Raw genomic sequence first — 23,299 nt, forward strand, 5'->3', positions numbered from 1 at the left:
AAAGAAAACTCAGCATTCCCTCCCACTGAGGAAACTACGACTAGCACGACGATCATCACACATATCTCGTAAATTAAGATGATGAATCTTGCATTGCAACAACTCACACTGAATATCTATCCAGCATACATATGCTTTGTGTGTGCCTATTTGTAATAATAAAATATACAAATGTTTCTGGAATGCCACCTACCTATGTGCAAACAATGTGTTCAGTCTTCTTCCACTGAACCCTCCCCTCTCCTGTAGATCGCCACGCAAGTAAAATTTGCTTGTCGTCTGCACTTCCGTTGGTACCCAGTCCACCATAGACAGGACTTGTTTGGTGGCAACAAGCAAGGCCGGTTTATGCTGGCTGGATGGATGCGTTATCAAAGGGCGGGCCAGTCATCAACCAAGAAGCTGCCTGAGGCCATCCATTACCTGCTCCCTCTTTGCAGGATCCATCTGTACAATCAATCAAATGTGTGTATCAGAGAGATGAACTTAGGAACAGAAAGAAAAGAAAGAATATAACTAGGAAAATTATACAGAAACAAAGAAGCAAAAGAAACTTATTAGGAAATGTATACAAGAAAAAACACATACTAATAAGCAAAAGAAACTTACTTTGCTGAGGAGGAGCGAGAGACCGTTGGGCAAGGCCTTGGCATCAGAGGTTTCGGCGAGATTCGACAGCAGTGTGGACGCTCTCTCAGCTTTCAGCTCCTCAAGATACTTGCCATACTTGTCAGGATCATCTTTCCAGGCGAAGAAGGCTTCATCGTCGCTCCACTTCTCGCCGTCTCCTCCTTGAGAAGCCAGATACCATTTCTTGATGCACTCCAACGCTGCTCTGTGAGTGGGCATCTGCTGCTCGCCGGCGGCTTCTCTGACTTGTTTGGCGAGTGAGTCCTCGGCAAGCCTCCTTAACAGTCTCCTGTAGAAGAAGGCCCGGGACTCCTCCCAGTCCACCACCTTACTGATGACACCTTTGGCAGCCATTCTCGCAGAGGTGTCGTGCAACTCAGCAAACCGGGTGGCAACCTGAGTATATATGGGCATCAGCTGCTTCCTCCGGGCAGCCATGCTCCTCCTGATGGTCTCCGCCGCCGCCGCCATTTCCCAAGGACTAGGGCTAGCACTAGTTTCTTTAAGGAGTTTAGCATTGAGGCTGATCAACTCAGGGTCCAGCCTTAGCATACTCTCTTCCAGTTCATTTGGCTTGAACTTGATCTCAATGAGTCCTGGTGCCTCAAGGACATTCCCTCTCGCAGTCCTCTCGGCATACATCTCAATGTGCTCAGGATTGATCTTGCTGTCCACCACAACCCATGCACCTCCACGCAGCTCTCCAGCCTTTGGTATGTACACAAAAGCAGGCTGCTTATACGTCCTCAGATTCTCAACAATCATAGAACCAGCCTGAAGGATTCCTTCAAACAGATCCCTTTGCCCACCAGAAAAGCCTCTCCAGTTAGCAAGTATGAACAACGGGAGCTCTTCACGGTTGAAATCCAGCAGTGCCTGGGCTGTTTTTGCGGCCGAATCTGGGAACCACACCTGTCCAGCTTGAGGGACTACACGCTCAGCAGAATCAAGCTGACCAGGGTCAGCAGGGATTACTTGCATCACTGTCTCGGTTTCCACAGCTATGATACCAACTGGAATCCCACCCAGCTTTGCCCTTCCGGTAATAACAGTTTTGGCCCATCCTTCTAACGTTTCCACAAAGCTTTCTCTGTCAAACATACCACTCAACCACTTGCCTTGAGTGTCCTGAATGCCACAGATGGCAGCACGGGCATCACATGAATTCTCTGGAAAGTATGTTACAGCTCTCTCTGGTGGATCAAGAGATTTTACAATAGGAAGAGGACCACCAACATAGGGAGGAACATAGCTGAGCCATTTCAAGATAGCAGAAACACCTTCAAGATCATCTGACACAGTGAGATGAACAACTCCATTTGTAGCCATGATTTTGGGGCCACCCAGTTGCATCTGAGAGCTATAAACCTCGCGCCCCAGGAGCTTGTTCAGTGCAGAATACCCAGTCAAAATAATTGGTTGATCAAGACGTTGTATACACCGCATTCCTAACCGAGCAAGATAGGCCCCAATTCCAATAGCTCGGCCAGTCACAAATGTCAGAGTAAATGTCTCTCTATATGCCTTAGAGTAGGCACTGGCAATGGCACCACTTCCATGTAGATTCTCACAACCAAGTCCGTCCTCTTTCCCAACAATGGTATCAACAACCCATCTGGTTTCTCCGCTTTCTGGTACTTTTAGCTCATGGGCTATAACTGAAGAGCTTAGACGTGAATAATCTTGTTCAGTGAGGTAAATGTAGTGAAAACCACGTTCAGGGCTCTGGTCATCAGACCATCCAACATGGAAGCATGCCTTTATTTCCTCTGCTACACCGAGCCTTGCACCAGCAGTTGCTGACAAGTAGATTAGAGGAATTTTCCTCTCACAAGCAAGATTTGTGACAGCATCAAAGAATGCATCTTCTCTAGGACCAAAAGACCCAGCTTTAAATGTCACATCATTTGCAACAACTATAATCTCCCGGCCACCTGGAAATTCTGGTGTGGAGAGCTTCATGTTCCAAGCAACAACACCAAAATTGTTGCTACCTGGAGGACGCTCAACTGGAACCAAAGGAGTACCCCATGATCCAGTTGAATCAGCAAATATAAGCTCTGTCACTTCAGCATACCGCTGGTTATGCTCATTAGATTCTGCAACATGTGAAATACCAGATTCCCATGACTTCTTCAATGCTGTTTCAAATGCCTGCGGACAGAGTATTATTACCAATCTCAGTTAATCATGTTAACCAATTGTAGAGAAAAAAAGAAAAGAGATGTAGCTAACGCACCAATGGGAAATCATAGCAGTATGTGGTTTCATTTTTCCTAGCAGCGGCACGTTTCAGGTCAATAGCATCCAAAGGTTTGTATGGCTCATGCAATGCAATGCCATGCAAAGGACCAGCTGTGGGTGTGGCAGAGCGATAGAAAAGCTTATGTGTATTGGGGTCCTCCACTTCTCGGTAAATCTGAAAGTCAAAATAATTCAAGCATAAGAGCAATAAAGAGAAAATGGTACCTGGTACTTACAAGTCTTTTAAGTAGTGTTTAATGGAACTTTTAAAGGCAAAAATTGAGAGATTACCCATTACACTCATAATGGGGGTGATGAACATTTTCTATTCACTAACTAGATAAGCTAACAAAATCATATTTGATGACCTGTGGGGCTTTATCCATCAGAGGTAGTATTTGCAAAACTGTAGATGATAATGCTCGCGTAGCAGTGCAATAGCTAAGGTAACTTACATCAACAGTGCAGGTATGCCCAGTTACACTGGTAACAACAACTCTCCAAGCACCATTAGCCTGCCCATCACAATCCAACCATAGCTTCACTTCCCACTGGCACACGGAAAGGCGATGCATCCTGACACCAACATGCTCATATATATTCATAACCATATGCTTCAATAGTGTGCATGCTGTCTTCTCATCTTGACCAACTTCATCCGTCATCCTAACATAATGAGAAGCAAAAACCAAGTGAACATCTATGAACATATTTAATGCAATATAATCTGTTGAGAACATAAATAAATTTTGACTGACCTTGAAGATGGAATTAGATCAAACAACCGTTGTTCTCTCATTATGCACAGATACATGTGGGAGTGGCCTGACATCCCAGTCTCACTGTGAGCACGCAACTCTATTTCTTCTAGAGCTGCCATCAATGATCTGAGTATGCTGTTAGATGTGAATGATGATGAGGCTTGAACTTCATTATCAATACTTCCAAACAAAAACCCATTGGTCACACTTGGCTGTCTGACTATGGTACGAAGAAACATCCTTTGGTCATTTGATCTCGGATCTTTCTTGTTCTTTACTAGTGTGTACATGTGCCACTGGCGATCACGTGATGGGGTGTATTTCGCGTCATTGTAACCTTCTAAATTCACTTTGTCCTGTATTTACACATAAACTGTTAAGAGGTACTGGTATTATTGAAGGGAACATAAGCCAAAACAAAAGCTGAATACCAATTCAAGGAAGGTGGACAAAGGAGGTTCCACATGGCGGAGCATCGGGTCCTCCTCATAATATAACTTGTCAGATGACCATTTGAAGGAGTGGCGCATTGGTGAACGCCCTTCATCTCTTTGGATAATGCAGCTGACAACCCTAACACCAGCACCATTGAGATGTGATGTTATAGTGTTATCCTTCAAAATCTTGGAGAGTTTGTTGATCCTTTCTTGCGCTTGATCCTCATCACCACTATAAAGAGAAAACAGAGTGGAAGAGGTAACTAAAAAATCATGAAATTAACGACCAGTTCACAGAATCACACTCGTCTCCTGTGCAATAACAACAAACCACATAAGAATAGAGTGTAAACAAACCTGTCTTGAAGAGTGCTCATCTGATTGTTGATACCAACCAGAGCAATGTGCAGCATATTGCTACCGTTCAAATTTATAGGATTACCATTTGAGACACTTCCAACACCTGCTCCGTAATGTGAAGTCTCCTTTAATGCAGCTTCAATTGCAGTTGACAGAAGCTGAAGAGACTTGATTACAACCATTACACCCCATCGCCTGCCAATTGGATCCTCTACTTGTGGCTTTAGAAGTGACGCAGATTGCCCATTTCTTTGTTCAATATGCTCTTCAGAGAATTCCCATAAAGCAATTAGACCAGACCTATGCCATTGCATCCGGACGCTGCCCCTTACAAGATAATGCTGGAAGGTGATTGTGAGTTAGCCGGCATAAATTTGTTAATGTTCTAGTTGTCTCAAGAAAGAGTGTAGTAAAAAAAAATCAGTGATACCTGATACAATCTGCGTATGTATGTCTCGACTACTCTCCGCTGAAGAGTAGGATCACTGTGATCAAACAAAGCCACAAGGGCGTCTTCAACTGCAACCGGTGCACATACTAAATCTTCCATCCTTTCATTGATAGCCATCTTCCTCCTAGGTGTTGAAATCCGCTCTCCTTCCTCAGTAAACATCTCCAGCTCTGAAAGGCTTCTTGCTATGCTTGTGCGGAGTTCACTCAATTTGGTGTGCTCAAGAAGTTGGCTTGCTTTAAGCGCCAGCTGCATCAATTACAATAGATTTATTTTATTTTTCTAGACTATCATATCATGTGCAAAATAAATAGATGCAGATCATCCAAACTCAATTTTACCCCCGAGTATGCTGTATGGTTCAGGGCAGAGAAGCGAATCAACTGGTCCCTGTATGCAGATGGATTTGGATAGACCAATGCTTCCATAAGCCGTAGTATTAATTTATTTTTACTTTTCACACCCTTCAAAAGAACACAAATTGTCAGCACGAAAATTTTGCATATCAAGTCAACAGATTGCACAATAGAAGACATTACCTGGTGGGAGAACACAATATATACGACCTTCTCAAGGTCTTTTGCATGTTGAAGTCGTAGACGTTCTATCACATCAGACTGAGAATATAAAAACAAAAAGCACAACGGTTTAGCACGTTTTGGTCAGAAAGTGAGCATCGATCAAACCATTCCAAGCAATTATAAATAGTTACCTGAATGTCATCGCTGAAGAGTTCTTCAACAGATAAATACTCCTCAAACAGAGACTTGACAACCGCACGAGCATGGCTTTCTCTTCCACCCTCATATGACTTGACCAGGCTCATAAGTGGCTCTACAAGCCTCTCACTAGTGACCCTATCTTTCTCGGAACAGTATGCAAGATTAGCCTGCAATGATGACTTTGTAAGGAAACAACATGACACATAAAAAAGGAAGGGATGCCAAGTAACAGTCTCAAACTGACCTCAATGACTCCCCTTAGCAACTTGGCAGGGAAATCCTTGCTCTTCCGGAAGTCAGCATTCAACTCATACTCCTTGTACTTAGCATCCAACTGAGAACAGGTAAATCAGTTATCCATTTGATATGCAGCCGAAATGAAAAATGGAATAATAACTCTAAGATAAAAAATATAACTTGAATACTTATTCACCTCATTCCTAAGATCTTTCGGGAGTCGGGTTGCCAAAACGGACATGAGTTCTTGCCACTGCAGGAAAGGGAGCTCAGGGCTGTCTAGGCAGTTCAGCAAATCTTGTACAACCTGAAAGAAAAGGTACAGTCAGGAACTTATTGATTGAAGAAAGATGGTATAGTTTGTCACAATTAAGAGGTTAGTTTCTCTCTGTAGAAGAACTCATGCTCTGTTTTCCCATGGCAATGTGATAGACAAGGGAAAAGAAAAGTGGAAGAACAAGTATACACTGACAGTTTGATGTGCCTTACATGATTGATGTTATGTTCATATCCTGCAAGGATCATGTGGGCAGAATTCACACTTGCAGCAAACTTTTGGTGAACTTTGCCAGAAATAGCAGTAGGAGGTCCAAGTTTTGGAAAGGTGCCATGAAATGGTTCAGCCCTTCTCACAGAAGATGGGTCATCAAGATCCAACCTTGCTATCAGATCACTCGCCTGCACAAAGACAGCCATTTCAGCTACTATTTAAAAGATGCACGTATATTACGAGCATGAACCATATAGTACTTTTGTCAGAATGTACATCTAGTGCTGCAAACAGAGGAGGGGGAGGAACCTGCATGGCCTGACCCTCAGGCATGACAAAGTGAATGACACCAGAGGCCGGTAGTAACAGTGGCATGCACATTTTCATGACCTCCACCTCAGCATATGGCGTATCAGCAACCACATGAGAACCATCCGCGACCAAAAACCGAAGAAGCTTGCATGGTGTATCAGCCAACAACCTGGAAGGATCATGCTCTTTCTGTAATATATCATTCAGAGGACATAATTAATTTATGTATTTTCATACAATTTGCAGCTACAGTTACAACTGAAACAACCCCTATATTACATAGGAACCAAGAGGAGAGTACAGATCTAGCTATCTTCACCTGTAATAAGCATGTTCTCCCATTGATTAGAAGACGCGTGCCAGCAGCTTCTGTCTCGGCGTAAATTACATGACTGTTTCCATCCAACTAGAAAATTCACAATTGAAAATTGGTCAGACCATTTCCAAATAAAAAGAAAATTAGATAGATTGCGCTTGTATAAAAACTTGGTAGATATATCTACCTGCATTAAGAGTCCGCCATCTCGCAGCGAATGTATCTCTGCTTCAACCTCTGATTCATTAATTCTTAATTTGTAGCTACGGGGTCCACCTCGTACTGTCTCAATCTGCAGAAGAAAATAATAATTAGCAGATGTGACAAGGATACCAACTGGATTAGATGGGTATGGCATGGATAAGATTAAAGAGAAAATTATAGATAATTACCGTATATTTGCTCCCATCTATATTCAGTGTTACAGTCAAATTGACAAGAGAGATGTGCTGTGAACGGAAAGAGTTAGACAGTTTTATTCATATAGAAATTGGAATATAAACAGTAAGAACATTCATCATATAGTATGTACCTTTGGTGGTATTTGACCTTTACTGAGATAACCAACATAATCGGTTACAACACTCGAGCTCCTGCTTGATGCTTCCTGAAATATAAGAAACACAGTATTTGAGGATGGAAAATGGATCTTGTATGAAAGCTCATAACCACCTAATAAATCATAGTTCCCCAGAAAAAGAAATCATACATATAGAGCTCCACCAACAACTGAAAGGTACCATGGGGGCCTCTCTGCTCTAACACGCATTGCTATTCTGCTGTCTAGCCAACCAGTGTGAATCTTATTTTCTCGGTACTCTGCAGCCTGGCGATATGAAAATTTTTGAACATAAATTACACACAAAATTGTACCATGTTTTTCTTAATAAATGTACCATGTAATCAGAGAACATGTTTACTGTGGGGTTATCTTACATTCAAGAGATCCACAGTGTAGTCAACATTAGTGCGTATCTCTCCACGAATTTGGATCTCTTTTAACCCAAGTACCATATTGGCTATTGCCAATGACCTAGATTCCCCAAAAGCAAAAACATGACCTGCGAAAAAATTCATGCTGTTTAAGAGAAGCATCATCATGAGATATATGAGGAAACAGAAATTTACGCACATCACTTACCAAACTGGGAATCAGAGAACTCATGAATTGCACCTCCGGACTGAAACAAAAAACGATGATTCAGGTTAGGTTTGCCACACAAGATACAGTTTTTAACCAGGAAATTTATCGACATAAGAAACAGGAAAACTCAAGGGTAATGATAAGCTGCAGCTGTTGTGACATGTCATGTGGTATCAAAGATCATTCTGCATGGATGCAAACTTGCCTTAACAGAGAAATAGGCCCAAACATTGGGTTTACTTTTAAAGTTCAGCTCTTCCACTCTTCCACTTGTAGGCTTAAACCCATCATCTGGATCCTCGCTAGTAACTCTAACTGCTACACAATGACCCTTTGGCTTTACAGACTGTGCTTTGTCCAGATCAAATTTAGTTGCAACAGCTGATATTTCCTTCCAAGCGTGATAGCCACCTCCATGTTCTATTCCATAAAAGCGTCTGATCTCTGCAGTTATCCTTATATTGATTAGTGTGGGGGGAAAGAGATAATATCATCAACCATCAAGTTGGACAACTGGCCTACCTGGAATGTTGTAGAGTGGTATGCCCATTCCTACTACAACTTGAGATGCAGGTAAGTTTATTTCAGCAATCCATTCGGTCACAGGGTGTTCTACCTGCAACCTTGGATTAAGCTCCAGGAAATAGTATTCGCCTGTTTCCATGCTGTACAGATATTCTACTGTAGCAGCACCCTGATATTGCACACATTTAGCAAGCCGCCTTGCTGCCTGCTCAAGCTCTTTAATTGTTTCTGGAGGAGCAACTGTAATTGGTCCCTCCTCAATGATCTGTTTCACAAGTATATATATCGTGAGAAGTAAAATAAATATAATTTTGCTAAGATTTCTCTGCTATTATCTGTCTTGCACTAGTTAAATTTTTTTGGTTTCAAAATAATCTGTAATACAGTCACTAGACTTTTCAATATTCTGAGTTCAAAAACTTCAAGTACAACACATATATCACTATAGGAAGAAAAAGTTTGTTCTTGAATTCAAAATGCAACATTCAACTATTTAGTACAGTATAAGTATAACTAACAGTAATAAATGATTCCATTTAAGAAAATGCCAAGACATAAATTTTGTATAGCTCCTGCAACATTTTGCACTTTGCTAAACAGTACTATATGATTGCTACATTGTCCAATGAAGTTTTTATTCCCTGAAGCTGTAGAACTTCTACCAGTACTCACTACACAAATGTTTGGCTAAGACTAATTCCAACAAAACTGATATTGAACAACCCAATGCTTCAGGAGAATAACTAACCTTTTGGTGCCTTCTTTGAACACTACAGTCTCGACTGTGCAGTGCTGCCACGTTGCCATGCTTGTCACAGAGCAACTGAACCTCTAGATGTCGGCTCTACAAAGAAAGTACAGAAAGGCAAGATTTTAGCTAAATGAACTATATCAGTACAGAAGAAGCACTCGCTGAATACTGAACATGAGTAACACAAAGATACAACAGAAAATAATGGCTGTTATCAGCTTATCACGTATCACCTGAGATGCCACCTTCATAATAAATATAGGCGATCCGGGGACTTCTCCTTGCACTTGCTTAAACAATGCTCTGACCTCATCATCATTATGTACCTATAAAACCATTTGATGACATAAAAAACATCTTTGGTTAATATACAATAATTGCAGAAAACTTGGACTTCATTTCAAATGAACAGTGGAAATTACATGTAATTGTTTCTAGTAGAGCATTCCATATAACTAAGGTAGAGATGAATTGAAAAGATGAAAAGAATACCAACCTTCCTTATTCCTTTACCACCCCCGCCCCATGATGCCTTGATCATTGCAGGATACCCCACCACCTGACAACTAGCAACTGCTTCGTCTGTAGTTGAAACACAAGCGTTCTTATAGATCTCCTCAGGTATTGAGTGGCAGGTTTCTTGCGGAACTTTCACCTACAGCGTGTATTGATTTAGTTTTGAGAAATACACAGTGGTGGAGAGAAAAACAGAAGAGCAAAACCATAAAGAAATAGGACAAGGTATACATACATGTGACCCGCTCCATGGAAGAGTTGGAACTCCTGCTGCTTGTGCAATAAGAGAAGAACCAATCTTATCGCCTAGTGCCCCCATCGCGGCTGATGGTGGCCCAAGAAAAATGATTCCCTTTTCCATGAGCGCGTCTGGAAGTTCTGGGTTCTCAGAAGCATGACCCCAGCCAGGCCAAACTGCAGAAACCCGAGTTCTCTCTGCTATCTGTGACAGGACAGGTGAATCAGAAAGATTAATAACTAGTCAAGTATCCAGCATAATGAACATGGTAATCCATAAGTAGTAGGTGAAAAAGGATGATCAACTGCACTAACCTCCACTATGAGCTGTACATTTGCATAGTTGTTATTGTTCGTTCCACCAGGAACTTCTAAGAACTGGTCGGCGATTCTTATGTGCTCCGCATTTATCCTGAGGTCCTCTGGAGTTGCCATAGCCACCAAGAGAATGGCCTTCTCGTTCCCAAAGGTCTCCAAGGCCCAGGTGCGGATGCTGCGCATGAATTTGACCGCAGCCATCCCATTGTTGGCAACCAGCACGCTGTGTATCGGCGAGTCACCCCCGAGCGCTTTACAGAATTCATCGACCGAGGACATCCTGTTGGGCGTCCCGTTTATTTGGTCAGATTCCACCATTATTGCCCCCTCCAACCTTCAGCGCTGGGAAAAGCAAAAGAACAAGTCCGTCCGTTAGCGCATCAATCATTTATGTCCGATTAGCGTAGAATTGCAGCACTGGGATATTTCTTTTCGGTTTGGCATGTGTGTGCCCTTTTTCTGTACCAGATGCTAAAATGGTACTACAGAAAACAACAACATGGTGGCACTAATTAACGGCTAGCTAAATCGGGAAATTCCTCCGGCAAGAGTGCCATGGGAGAGTGCAGAATTCTAGTCAACAACCAGCAGAACCAGAAGAGCAAGACCAGAGATCACATTAAAAATACGCGAAAAAAATGCTGTAGTCCACACTAGGGGACTGGTTAGTCCAAGCAGGAGCAAAGAGGGAAATGGACTTGAATTCCGGCATTCGGCAGAAGGAAGTAAGCAACAAGTGTGCCCAAAACCCGGCCAGTCGCGCGCGCCCACCACCCGCTCGACGTAATGCCAGACGGGGAGAACCCGGCAATCCGGCGACGGCACGGGTCGACTGCTAGCAGGATCTCGCCCCGCGTCCGCTCCGCGTGTACGGACTAGCTGGAAGCGCTCGGAATCACACGCCGCGCGCACGCAGAAGCAGTGGTATCTGGACCCGTGATCTCCTGGCGCTGAGAGAGAATCAGCAGGAAGGCCCTGCGCTGCGCTGCTTGGATTGGGGCCTGGAGGCAGCCTACGCGCGCTCGATTTGAGGCCGGCGTGGGCGGAGAGGCTAGCGAGCGTGTACATCACTGGTCAGTACGAGTCCATGGCAAGTCCGGCCCAGTCAATCGCCCGCACGCATAGGCGGAGGCGGAGCGGTCCAGCGAAAATCGGAAGATGCGTGCAGAAGCAGGGGCATAGCAAGGGCAGGGGGAGCTTACCGTGGGTCCGTCCGGAGGCGCGCCGCGAAGCCGTTCGACGGAATGCCGCGCGGGGAGGGAGGAGGAAACCCGTGCTGCGGCCAGATGGAGATCCAGATGGAATTGCGTGGTATAAATGCGCGCCGCGTCGCCGAGGCCGCTGGTGCTGGGGCTGCTGCTGCTGCTGCGTTGTGGTTGGAGCGATGAAATGCGTGCATTCATGGAGGAGTTGGGGGTGGGTTGGGGCGGGGCAGGTGGGGGGTGTGGTCTAGACGGGGACGACGGGTAGTTGGGCCGCATGGCCCTGGTTGGGCGGGCGGATGGGTGTGTGGTTGCACCTGTCTCTCCGGCGTGTCTGCCCTGGACTCGGGTAGGTAGGGCCCCGACGCCTTCGATGTGCTCAGCTCGCTCCCTCCGCTCCGGTGGCGTGCTCCGCTCGGCTTCGTCCACGTCCCCGTCCCCGTCCGGTCGTCCCGTAGTCGTCGCCTTGCTTCGACCACGGCGTCTTGTGCCGCCTTGCTTCTCTTTTTTTTTTTTTTTTTGAAACGCTTGTGCCGCCTTGTTGACTCTTGTTTGTTTGTTACCGTGACCCGGATTGCATCATGAACATGTTCTCTAGCTAGCCGATTGTCCCTTGTCACGGGAGTGGCATCTAGCATGTCCTTTCCCAAATGATATGATAGGTGCCACATTCGGCATGGAAGATAGCAGACGATCGCATCGCCGGCTCGGGCTGGTGGAATTCGATTCGAGCGTGTTATGGACATGACGCGCAATGGTACACATTCGATCCGGTCGTGCATTTATGGGGCGGGGACACGTGACGGGTGCGATGTGGACTCCCTCCGCTCCCGTTGGTACGGGGTCGATTTCATTTCCCCTTTGTGAATAGTTGCCCTTCACAGTCATGGATGGATGTTGTGTCTAGCATAGGTCCCAACGCTTTTGATGTCGACATCTCGAATCATGGCTGCGGGGGGGTGTTTATTTTGATTTCCGTGTGGTGTGTTGGTGATGAAACATGTTTGCGCTCTCGTGTCGCTGGTTGCACCACAAGGGGCATGTCATGCTTTGCTGACTCTTGTTTGTGATTTTCCACATGTGTGCACGAAGGTGTCTTATTTTAACAGTCATCAAGAGGGGAGGGGGTGAGGATCTCCACCCAAATGAATTACTCACAGGGGGGCGCAAGTTGGTAGTTTACGACTTACACTAAGCCACTACCACAACGTCTCCCAGTGCCTTGTTGACTCCCGTCTGTGTGTTACTGTAGCTCGGATTGCATCATGGGTGTGTTGTCTAGCTAATTGTCCGTGCCTTGTAACGGAGACATGCATATTCCAATGATTATGCGCCAACGATTCCAAATTTAGTTGACGGACACAAATCGCTTGCTGTACCGGGCTGGTGGTGTTCCGCCGAGGCAAACGGACACACGCGCACGCGGCAGTACACATTCTAGTCCAGCATTCATGGAGGCGGGGCTGGTGGAAGCTGTGATGTGGACTCCACTCCATTCTCGTTGGGGCAGGGTTTATTTTCCTTTGCAGATGAATAGTTGTGCTTCATGGTCACAGATGGATGGTGTGCTTGGCATAGGTCTCGACGCCTTTGATGCCTACATCTCGAATCGTAGTCGCGGGGTGTTTTGTTCTGGTTTTCGTGTTATGTGTGGGAGATGAAACATGTCATGTTCCCATGTTGTCCGTTGCGCCATGACGTCATATCATACTTTATTCACTCATGTCTGTGATTTTAAATAGGACGTGCATAACGCGATGTCATCAGTTCTGGAGCGAATGATTTAATCCCTCCCAACAGTCCCTACGACGAACGAAAAAGAAGGATCACGATCATATGAGCTAGCGTGCATCATGCGTGAATGGGCATCAGTTTGGCTCACTAGGCCTATAGTCATCGGTTGCGCAACAACGGCGTCTCGTTGTGCCTTGTTGACTATCGTTTGTTTGTTTGTTAATGTAACTCAATTGCATCATGTGCGTATTATCTAGCTAATTGTCTATGTGTGGTAGCGAATACATACAATTTTTTTTGAAATAAAACGAAACTTTATTCATTAGAAATAACCAATACATCGTTTGTGAGGAAGAGTACAATTTCATTGATAGGCTCCTCGAACCAATCTGAAGTTGAAGAAAATCTAGCTAACTTAGCAAGTTCATGTGCTACTCTATTTGCCTCTCTATTACAATGTTCGAAACTAGTCACGATAAAATCACATGCGTAGTGGAAGCAGTCATCGAAAATTGCCGCTGCCGCACCCGTTGACTGTCCTCCATCCTGCATGGTCTCAATCACCTCCAGCTTATCTGAGTTGATGATTAGGCGGTTGCACCCTGCCCTTTGCGCTAGTGTTAGTCCAAATTTGAGGGCTAAAGCTTCTGCCATCAGAACATCCGCACAATGGTCAATCTTTTCATTTCCTCCTGCAATAAACCTACCTTTGTCGTCTCGCAAAACTGCCCCCATCGTACCCTTCAGCATGTCATGGTCAAAAGAGGCGTCAACATTGAGTTTCACGAAACCCCTTGGGGGACAATGCCAACCCCCTTTTTTCATGGACGCCTTTGGAGATGATGCATTTACAAAATTGTATGTGAGGGCTATGATCCCCATTGATATCTGAGTTGCATTCTGAGTTGTTTCCCTGTGCACTAATTTCCTTCTCTCCCACTATAGATACCAAGCTGAAATAGCTATCATTTCTCGTATATTTTGGTACCCCATAATACGCAAATCTTGATCTGGAAGAACTAAAAGGTATTCCAGTATCGCCTCTCCAGCACCATCAACCTCACAAGCTCTATCAATAATCTCATCTATTCCTAGCCTCTTCCAAACCTCCTTTGCTTTGTTACATAGGAAAAGCATATGCTTCGTGTCTTCTACACCCTGAGAGCAAGTAGGACAAAGGGGCGAGACCTTCATGTGTCTATTAGCAAGTGTTGCCCGACATGGGAGAATGCCATGTAACGTACGCCATATAAAATTTTTGACTTTTGCCGGACAGGATAATTTCCATATCTGACACCAAATAGGGTTAGTTGTGGTTCGCCCCATCCCGTTAGAGCGTTTTAGTTTACTGCCATACTAATCATTCCACTCCACGGAATAAGCAGACCGTACCGAGAACATACCATTTTTCGTATAATTCCAAGCAATGAAATCTGACATGTTATGTTGCGAAAGAGGGATTTTAAGAATCCGTTCAGCGTCAATGGGCCACATAGTTTGTCTAATCAGGTCCTCATCCCAAATATTGGAAACAGGGTCAATCAGATCAACCACTCTTGATTCAATTGTCCCCTCCTAGGAGTCACAATCTTCCTAGTGGCACAATTTGGGATCCATGCATCTTCCCAAATGTTGATGTTATGTCCATTTCCCACTCGCCAAATATAGCCGCGTTTCAGAGTAGTAATGCCTGCCATAATGCTTTGCTAGGTGAAGGAAGCACCATGTTTTGGCTTGGAATTCAGCAAATCGCCATCAGGGTAGTATTTGGCCCTTAGAATAGTGGCACACAAGGAATCAGGATTATCAAGGAGACGCCATGCCTGTTTGGCCAGCAGAGCCAGGTTGAAACAGTGGATATCACGGAATCCCATTCCTCCTTGGGTTTTTGGTACACACATTTTCCACCAGGCCATCCAGTGCATCCTCCTCTGATTCTCCTCGTCTCCCCACCAGAAATGCGTTATCGCGTCAATGATTCCTTTACAATTTTTTTTAGGAATTTTAAAGACCGACATTGCGTAGGTAGGTATGGCTTGGATCACAGCCTTGAGCAGGATCTCCTTCCCCCCGGCAGATAGTAGTTTTTCCTTCCAACCACTAATTTTCTTAACAATACGTTCAATCAGAAATTTAAAGCAGTCTGTTTTATCAACGCCCACATTTGCTGGCAAGCCCAAGTATTTGTCATTCAGGGCCTCCGTCATTATATTGAGCATTGTACACAAGTGTTCTCTGACCTCTACCTTTGTATTGGGGCTAAAGAAAATACTAGACTTTTCCACGCTTACCAGCTGTCCCGACGCCGCACAATATAAATCTAGTGTTGATTTCAGGGCCGCCGCATTATGTTGGTTGGCTTTCATCAAGATCAACGAGTCATCCGCAAAGAGGAGATTAGTTACTAGTGGGGCATCTCTACTCCTGAAATGTTCCCATTCTCCTCAGCATGCGAGAGCAAGGCATTCAACCCTTCTGTGCACAGCAGGAATAGGTAAGGTGATAGCGGGTCCCCCTGTCTCAACCCTCTAGTAGGCTTAAAACTCTCACTTTCCTCTGCATTTATCCTTACTTTGTATTCTACTGTTGTGACGCATTGCATAATCAAATTAACCCACTCTCGACGGAAACCCAATTTCAGCATAATCTCCTTCAGAAAAGCCCACTCGACTCTATCGTAGGCTTTGTGCATGTCAAGTTTTATAGCACACAAGCCCTCTCTACCCTCTCTTTTGTTCTTGATTGTGTGAAAACATTCGTAGGCCACTAAAATATTATCGGTTATCAATCTTCCTGGTACAAAAGCACTTTGTGTTGGATTAATAATTTCTGGTAGAAGGATCTTCAATCGAGAGGTCACCATTTTTGCAATTATTTTGTATACCACATTACATAAGCTGATCGGCCTAAATTGGGATACCTTTTCTGGTGTGTTAATCTTGGGAATCATCACGATTGCAGTATCATTCCAACCATCCGGGATAGTACATGTGTTGATTGCTTTCAGAACCTCCTCAATTAGGTCTTCCCCTAGCATGGTAGCGAATACATACATATTCCAGTGATTTCACACCAATAAGATAGATAGTGGGCCCATCCAAATTTAGTCGATCGGTACCGATCTCTCACTCACTTGCTCAGGTTGGTGGTATTCGGTTGAAGCGTCTGGACACACGCATGCGACGGTACACATTCTGGTCCAGAATTTATGCAGTGGGGAGAGGTGGCAAGCGTGATGTGGACTCTCTTCGCTCCTGTTGGGGCGAAGTCAATTTATTTCCCTTAAGAGACGAATGGTTGGGATGCGTGGTCATGGATGAATGATGTGTCTAGCATAGGACCTAACGCCTTTGATGCCGACATCTCGAATCATAGTTGTGGGGTGTTTATTTCGCTTTTTGTGTGTTGTGTTGGGGATGAAACATCTCGTGCTTCCATGTTGTCGTTTGCGCCATGACGGCGTATCATGATTTGTTCACTCATGTTTGTCATTTAAGTATTACTATGTGTGAAGAAAGGCGTTTTCCTTTCAACTAGTAATAACTAGCAGAATGCCCGTGCGTTGCTACGGGCTATCCGCAATATCTGTAACATCCGAGTTCAACACAAAAACCCTATCCAATGACGCACCTTCCCTTTTTCTGTCGGAACCCCTCATTCTTGACCGATTTTCCGCCGTAGCGAGACATTTCTCGTTTTTTGTCTCACTGGCGCCACCTCCTTTAAAAGCATATGACAGCCAACTCATCTTCGCCATGCATTGCAGTAAGGATGAAATTTTCTTGTTTACGATATAATAGAGTGGGTTAAACTAACACATACTATTGACACAAAACAACAAATAACTAGAGATCTTTCCTAGTCACCAATAAGCTCCACCTCCATCCCACATATGCTAGAAGGGATAATTGTCGTTTTTCTCTTCTTCATATTTCCCTACGTCTTCTACTCCATGCCTCTTCGCCAATCCGTTTAATTGGCACCAACCAGCACCACGTCAACATTAATGTGTTCATCATCGATGCCTCATCTTCTTCTTTCTCATTCCTCGGCAACTTTAGTTCTCGTTCCTACTTATTTCCTAGAATACTCTTTCTTTCTTTTTTTCTCTTATTATTTGGAACACTCTTACTTTCTCCAACACCATGCACCACTTTGGCTTCAGTTCTTTTTCCTTCTTATTTTTGGAACACTCTTCCTTTTTACTATAGCATGAACCACCTAGCTAGTGTTGTGTCATGTTGTCCTCACCCGCGAACATTTCGGCCACCGTCATCGAGTGGACATCCCGCGGAGCATAGACTTCATCCATCTTGGTGAATGCTAGGTCACCCATGTCGCGAGCGCATGGTGGTCGTTGTCCATGTTGGCAAGCGGTGCTCGGTGCTTTGCAATGTAACTGAGAGCCCGTTGATTGTTTTTGCCCACAAGCGCTTTCAAAATGATTCGCCATGACTAATTGCTTGCTTAATTATTTGAGTACACTAAAAATGAATGACCTACCTATTTCTCTACATGCCTAATTAATTGCCAACCAAATCAATTAATTATCTGACTAATTGGAAATATCCCTACTTCTAATTATCTGTAGGCATTGGCTAACAAATTAATTAATTGCATTCATAACTCAATTTTTAAATTGAATCAGTGCGAAAAAAATTCATATTCAAATGGACCTAATTAATTGCATCAATGGTTTGATTTCCAAATTGGTTTAGTGCTCGATTTCTAAATTATTTTCGCATGAATGGCTGCTACCAAACGACTATGACGATGACTACCGAGTAATGTAGGACACATTTCCTTAATAAATTTCTTGACATTTAAATGGACACATTTGATTTGAGAATGTAGCCGTCTAGCTTTTTATTTGACTGACAAGAAATATAATATGACCGCGTCCACATGGCGGTCTGACGAGCCACCTCCCGTCACGGTCGTCCTTGATGCCGTGATCCACTCCCTGGCATTCTCGAGCATCGCGCCAGGGTTAGACCCAGCCATGATCGTGCACGACATCCCTCCGCAAGAGCGGGCGTATGCGTACGCCCATAGAAAACTTGTGACTGTCAATTAATAGTAGAGATAATGATAATAATAAATAATATAGCATGGGGATTAGCAATTTGTTATGAAGTAATATATTATTTTATTATGAAAGGAGATCGAGAAAAAACTTATATCTGTCTTTTAGGGAAGTGATCTCACATATATGATGCTAAATACCCGTGGGTTGCTACGGGATGAAATAATATTTAAAGAGTGGTAGTGGTGGCGTGTGACCGATTGTCGTAGGTCATCACCATCGTCCTTGCGGGTGCGGTCGGAACCCTCGACCGTTAGTGCTTGGTCGTCCTCAAGTACGCGACTGTTGACCTTGTTCTATGGCATCTGTTATCCTCGACCACAAATATTTTGGCAACCATCAGTGTGTGGACAACGGTCATCATCCATCTTTACGAATGCTTGGTCGCTCATGTCACGAGGCGTGGTGGTTGTTATCTATGTTGGCAAACGTTGGCCAACCATGTCGTTGAGAGCATGTTGGCAGTCACCAATGGCAGCGATAGCCTAGCTACTGGCCGTCCTCGCCCACAAACGCTTCTAAACTGATTCGCCACGATTAACTGCCTGCCTAATTAATTAATAACATGCTTAATTAACGGCATGCCTAATTATCTGCATGCCTATTAATTGTTTGCCTATTTAACTAATTATTTGTCTAATTCAAAAAATCCCTATTTCTAATTGTACACAATCCTAATTAACTGGATGTATAATTAATTAGTTGAATTAATGATTCGGTTTTTGAATTGATTCAATGCAAAAAAATGCTTATTTAAATAGACCTAATTAATTGCACACATAATTAACTGCCTGACTAACTAATTACATTAATGGCTTGATTTTGAAATTGATTCAGCACTTGGTTTTTAAATTGTTTTTGCATTAATGGTTGTGTGTGAAATGGCAATGTAGCAACATTTCTTTAATAGTATATATATTAGATAATGACTTCCTCTAAGAAGCTCCACTTTTGTGCGTGTGTTTTTAACAAACAGTTCATTTATATATATGACAGTCATATAATCCCACTGGGGTTTTTAGTACTATACTACAAGCAACGAAATTATCACCCTGAAGAATACCGCCACAAGGAACCTAGAGACAAATAAACAGTGGATCTGCAACCATTGAAGTTTAATATATGGCAACTTAATGGGAAATTGTTATTTTCCTTTCCTCCGCAGGTTTCCTTATCTCCACATTAATTGTTTCTGGGTCTTCGCTCCTCGCTTTGACTCTCAGAGCACATCCAAATTTTTATGTACTTGGTTTTTTTTGTTTTTTGCTAATTTTGGGAAATCAGCACCAAGCAAGGCATTGCTTATCCTGGTAGTTTCTCTAATTTTGTTGAAATAGTAAACATGGTTTTGAGGATCTTGTCTTGCAATTTTAACATCATGTCAGCTAAACTTACACATCACACAGGTAAACCAGCTAGAGATTGAGAAGTAGTGCATTTTGGTCACCAAGAGCATTCTCATATTTGACCAAAGAAATTTTTCCAAACAAAAAGCACGCCGTTGCAGCTGGATGGCTGTGCCAATGCATGCGCTAATTAACCCCACACGACCAGCAGCCAAGACAGTTCTGCAACTGCATGTTTGCTTAACCCGTCGCTTCATCTGAGTACGCCAAAACTATGAAGCTATATTGGTTTACTACTTCCAGTCGCAAATCAGTCTCAATTCACCTGGCCAGGCAAAAGTTGCATCCAATGCGTAAGCACGATCAGGAGGATTGACAAAAATCCAGATAATTAGTGTACCTGTGACTTGGAGTTGACTTGATGCAACTGCCGCTTCTTGATTCGCCTACTCCTTCTTTGGTCTCCTCTCAACACTACCACTCTACCAGATCCGTGTCCATGGAATCGGACCCTTCGCCATTACGGAGGCAGGGGAGGTGGCGTTGGGAGGCGCCGAGCAAGGTGGCCAGCAGCGAGCGGGACGGTGGCGGCGGCAGCGAGCCATCGAAAGGACGGCGGCATTCTGCAACGGGAGAGGCGGCGGGCTGCGTGCGAGCAGAGGTTAGACCTCTCGCTGGAAGTCCCAAAGGATGTGGGCGTTGGTTTTCTTTTGAGGGGTGCCCCATCATTGATTTGGTTTGGAGAGGATCGGAAAACGGGATCTGTTTCCTTTTTCGTGTGCGACGACATAATTGGAAGGGACAACGACTGACGAACGAAAGTACGAAACCGACCATCACGACCGCAAACTCCTTCATTATGAGTAGAGATAGCCTTTGAGGTAATTGAAATCTATTACCATATAATTACTGTATTCGAAATTTTCTGAGTTATGGCCTTAGCATACCTGGATTGATAGCCTTTAGGATAATTTAAATTTATTATAATTATCATATTCGAAATTTTCTGAGTCATGACCTTACCATATTTGGATTGATGAGATTTCTGAGTTTATAGCCTTTCCATGCGTGGATTAATTGTGATTGATTACCATAAATACGTTGGATATTGCCGGCCAGACGAGAGAGGAGGAAAACCGATGGAAGGGGGTGGTGGGAGGTGGGACAAAAAAAACCAGACGAAAAATAACCGGTTGAAAATAAACCGGTTGAAAATGGTGGGACTATTCAACCAACTCGTCCATTAGGAGTAGAGATGTATGTGCAATGCACGTTTATATTAGGTAGGATATTAGTTGCACATTATATTAGGTAAGATATATCTGTTGCATGTTGGTATTTGGTAAGATATTAATTACTTTTTCGCGGGAATGGTAAGATATTAATTACATGGCAGATTTTAAGGGATAGTGTTGAGTCAAACCGTGTTTATAACCAATGGCAGTGGTGGGTAATTAGAGCGTTAAACGTGTTTGATGCTTAACATTGGAGCGATTTGAACGGCTAGATAATATGATTTGACGGTCGAGGTGGTTTGGATCTGCCCATTTGGATCTTTTTATATTGGTATAGATATAGATATAAATATAAATATAGATATAGATAATCATTAGACCACCTAAATGCATTACTCAAAGTGGGGCATAGGTGGCAGTTTACAGGTTCGCACTTGTGCGAAAAAGAGGGTTATTGACGCCATGATATGGCGTCCACCTTGTATTGAGGCACCCAAAATCTAGCAGTACAAAGGATAATATCATTTACAGTATTTATAATGGTTACACGATCAAATGAACCTCATTTTGAAAGACCATAGTCATTGTAGAAATCATTTTCTTTCATAGGATGGAGAGCGCGATAGAGGGCCAAATGTTGTGGTTGAGACCAAGCGGTGTGGGAATCTCCCGAATGTCGTCGATGGAGGTGGACGCGAGGAGGTCGAGTGCAGTCCGAACTTGTGTAGCACCGGGGACAGTGGAGGATGATATGAGCCACATCCTTGATAGTCCTCGCGGAATATGTTCACCTTGGAGTTTACTTGGTCATTGGAGAGCAGCTGCCCAGAGATTTGTACCTTGACAGGTACATGCAACACAGATGAGTAGGGCGATGGTGTGTGGATGCCGTCATCGGTCAGAAGCTGATAAACATTTCTGGTGAAGAATGACAACCGATGAGTGAGGTACCTGCTGCCAGCAATGTCGTTGTGGTCGAAATCCTGCAACAACAAGCTCAATAGAGCCAAACATCGGTAAAAGCATCTCCAACAGACGTCGGTCGTGCCGCGCGCAAAAAACACATATGCCGCGCGCGCATCGGCTGGTTTGGCGCGGCGCTGGTTCCAACGGCTGCGTTAAAATGCAGCGCGCGTCGCTCCAGCAGCGCGTCAAAATGCAGCGCGCGCGACCCGCCGGTGCATTGCATATGGCATTTTTTCAACACAAAATGATGAATATTTTTAACACAATAAAAATTTCACACAAATAAGTTGATGAAGTTCATGCCCACAAGTTTAAAATCATGCCCACAAGTTCATCCAACCAAGTTCAAAATGCAAATCAAGTTCAATACATAAAGGAAAAACACATCATTCCTCGTCCTCGTCCTCGTCCTCGTCTTCGTCCTCGTCCTCATCTTCGGAAGACGATTCTTCCGCCTCTGAAGATGAATCTTCCTCCATCTCGCGCACCGCATCACGTGAAGCTCCGACAGTGTTGGCAAGATCTTCAACGGCATCTTCATGGAAATGTGTGTGAGGAGGCTCATCGAAAGACATTCCGCCCATGGCGGCCAGAGGTGCACCCATGCCTCCCATGAGAGAAGCAAAACTCATGCCTCCCATCGTGGCCATAGCGTCGGGGGGTGCTCCAAAGCCAGCCATGCCTCCCATTGCACCTAAACCGCCCACGGTACCTCCGAAGCCACCCATGGCGCCGAGGCCACCGCCACCTATTGCACGAACCATGGCTCTTTTTTGGATCAAGACTTCTTGTTGGGTAAGATTGACATACTCGTTTTGCACCGCATTGAGGTTAGTTGTGTCCAAGAAGAACAAGTGCTTCTCTCATTCCAACAACCTAGTTCGCTCCTCATTGCTCACCTTCCTCTCCTCGGCCGCCACCTTCCTCTCCTCGGCCGCCACCCTCCTCTCCTCGGCCGCCAACCTCCTCTCCTCGGCCGCGGCAACTTGGGTCCTTGCCATTTTCCTCACCTCGTTGGCTTCTTTTCTTGCCTTTACAATAGCTTCCATAGCATGTTTGAGCTCATCATCTCCTTTCCTCTTCTTCTTTTGGGTTTGGTCTTTCTTGCACCCATCCGGTCGCTTTGGCTTCGAGTATGAAACCGAGTTGGGTGTAGGGCTTCTCTTGCCGTCATCACTTGATGCATCATCATCCAACTTAATTGTGTTGGGGATCGTAGCAGAAATTTAAAATTTTCTACGCATCACCAAGATCAATCTATGGAGTAATCTAGCAACGA

At 44.2% G+C, this 23,299-nt stretch overlaps 1 protein-coding gene across 1 annotated transcript; it reads right to left on the reverse strand.

Moving 5' to 3' along the window:
- Positions 1–69: 69 nt before the first annotated feature.
- LOC125546037 (acetyl-CoA carboxylase 1) lies at positions 70–11,879 on the reverse strand. The gene is made up of 30 exons (XM_048710149.1): positions 11,654–11,879; positions 10,449–10,793; positions 10,132–10,338; positions 9,877–10,035; positions 9,614–9,706; positions 9,378–9,473; positions 8,627–8,894; positions 8,310–8,548; positions 8,102–8,141; positions 7,897–8,021; positions 7,670–7,786; positions 7,493–7,567; positions 7,353–7,409; positions 7,148–7,252; positions 6,964–7,050; positions 6,642–6,833; positions 6,332–6,520; positions 6,039–6,149; positions 5,850–5,939; positions 5,596–5,772; positions 5,423–5,500; positions 5,225–5,347; positions 4,863–5,132; positions 4,430–4,773; positions 4,067–4,304; positions 3,633–3,991; positions 3,330–3,540; positions 2,870–3,049; positions 610–2,784; positions 70–447 (listed from the first exon to the last, which is right to left on the reverse strand). The coding sequence occupies exons 2-30, from the start codon at positions 10,767–10,769 to the stop codon at positions 391–393; spliced, it is 6,783 nt and encodes a 2,260-aa protein (XP_048566106.1). The 5' UTR covers positions 10,770–10,793; positions 11,654–11,879; the 3' UTR covers positions 70–390.
- Between the last annotated feature and the right edge of the window lie 11,420 nt (positions 11,880–23,299).

The sequence above is a fragment of the Triticum urartu genome, chromosome 3 (assembly GCF_003073215.2).
Source record: "Triticum urartu cultivar G1812 chromosome 3, Tu2.1, whole genome shotgun sequence".
Lineage (NCBI taxonomy): Eukaryota > Viridiplantae > Streptophyta > Magnoliopsida > Poales > Poaceae > Triticum > Triticum urartu.

Coding starts and splice junctions, on each gene's coding strand:
- LOC125546037 (XM_048710149.1), bottom strand. CDS start 10,769: ATGGTGGAATCTGACCAAATAAACGGGACGCCCAACAGGATGTCCTCG. Junction 8,895..9,377: donor TTCAAAGAAGGCACCAAAAG/GTTAGTTATTCT, acceptor CTTGTGAAACAG/ATCATTGAGGAGGGACCAAT. Junction 7,787..7,896: donor ACACTGTGGATCTCTTGAAT/GTAAGATAACCC, acceptor TCATATCGCCAG/GCTGCAGAGTACCGAGAAAA.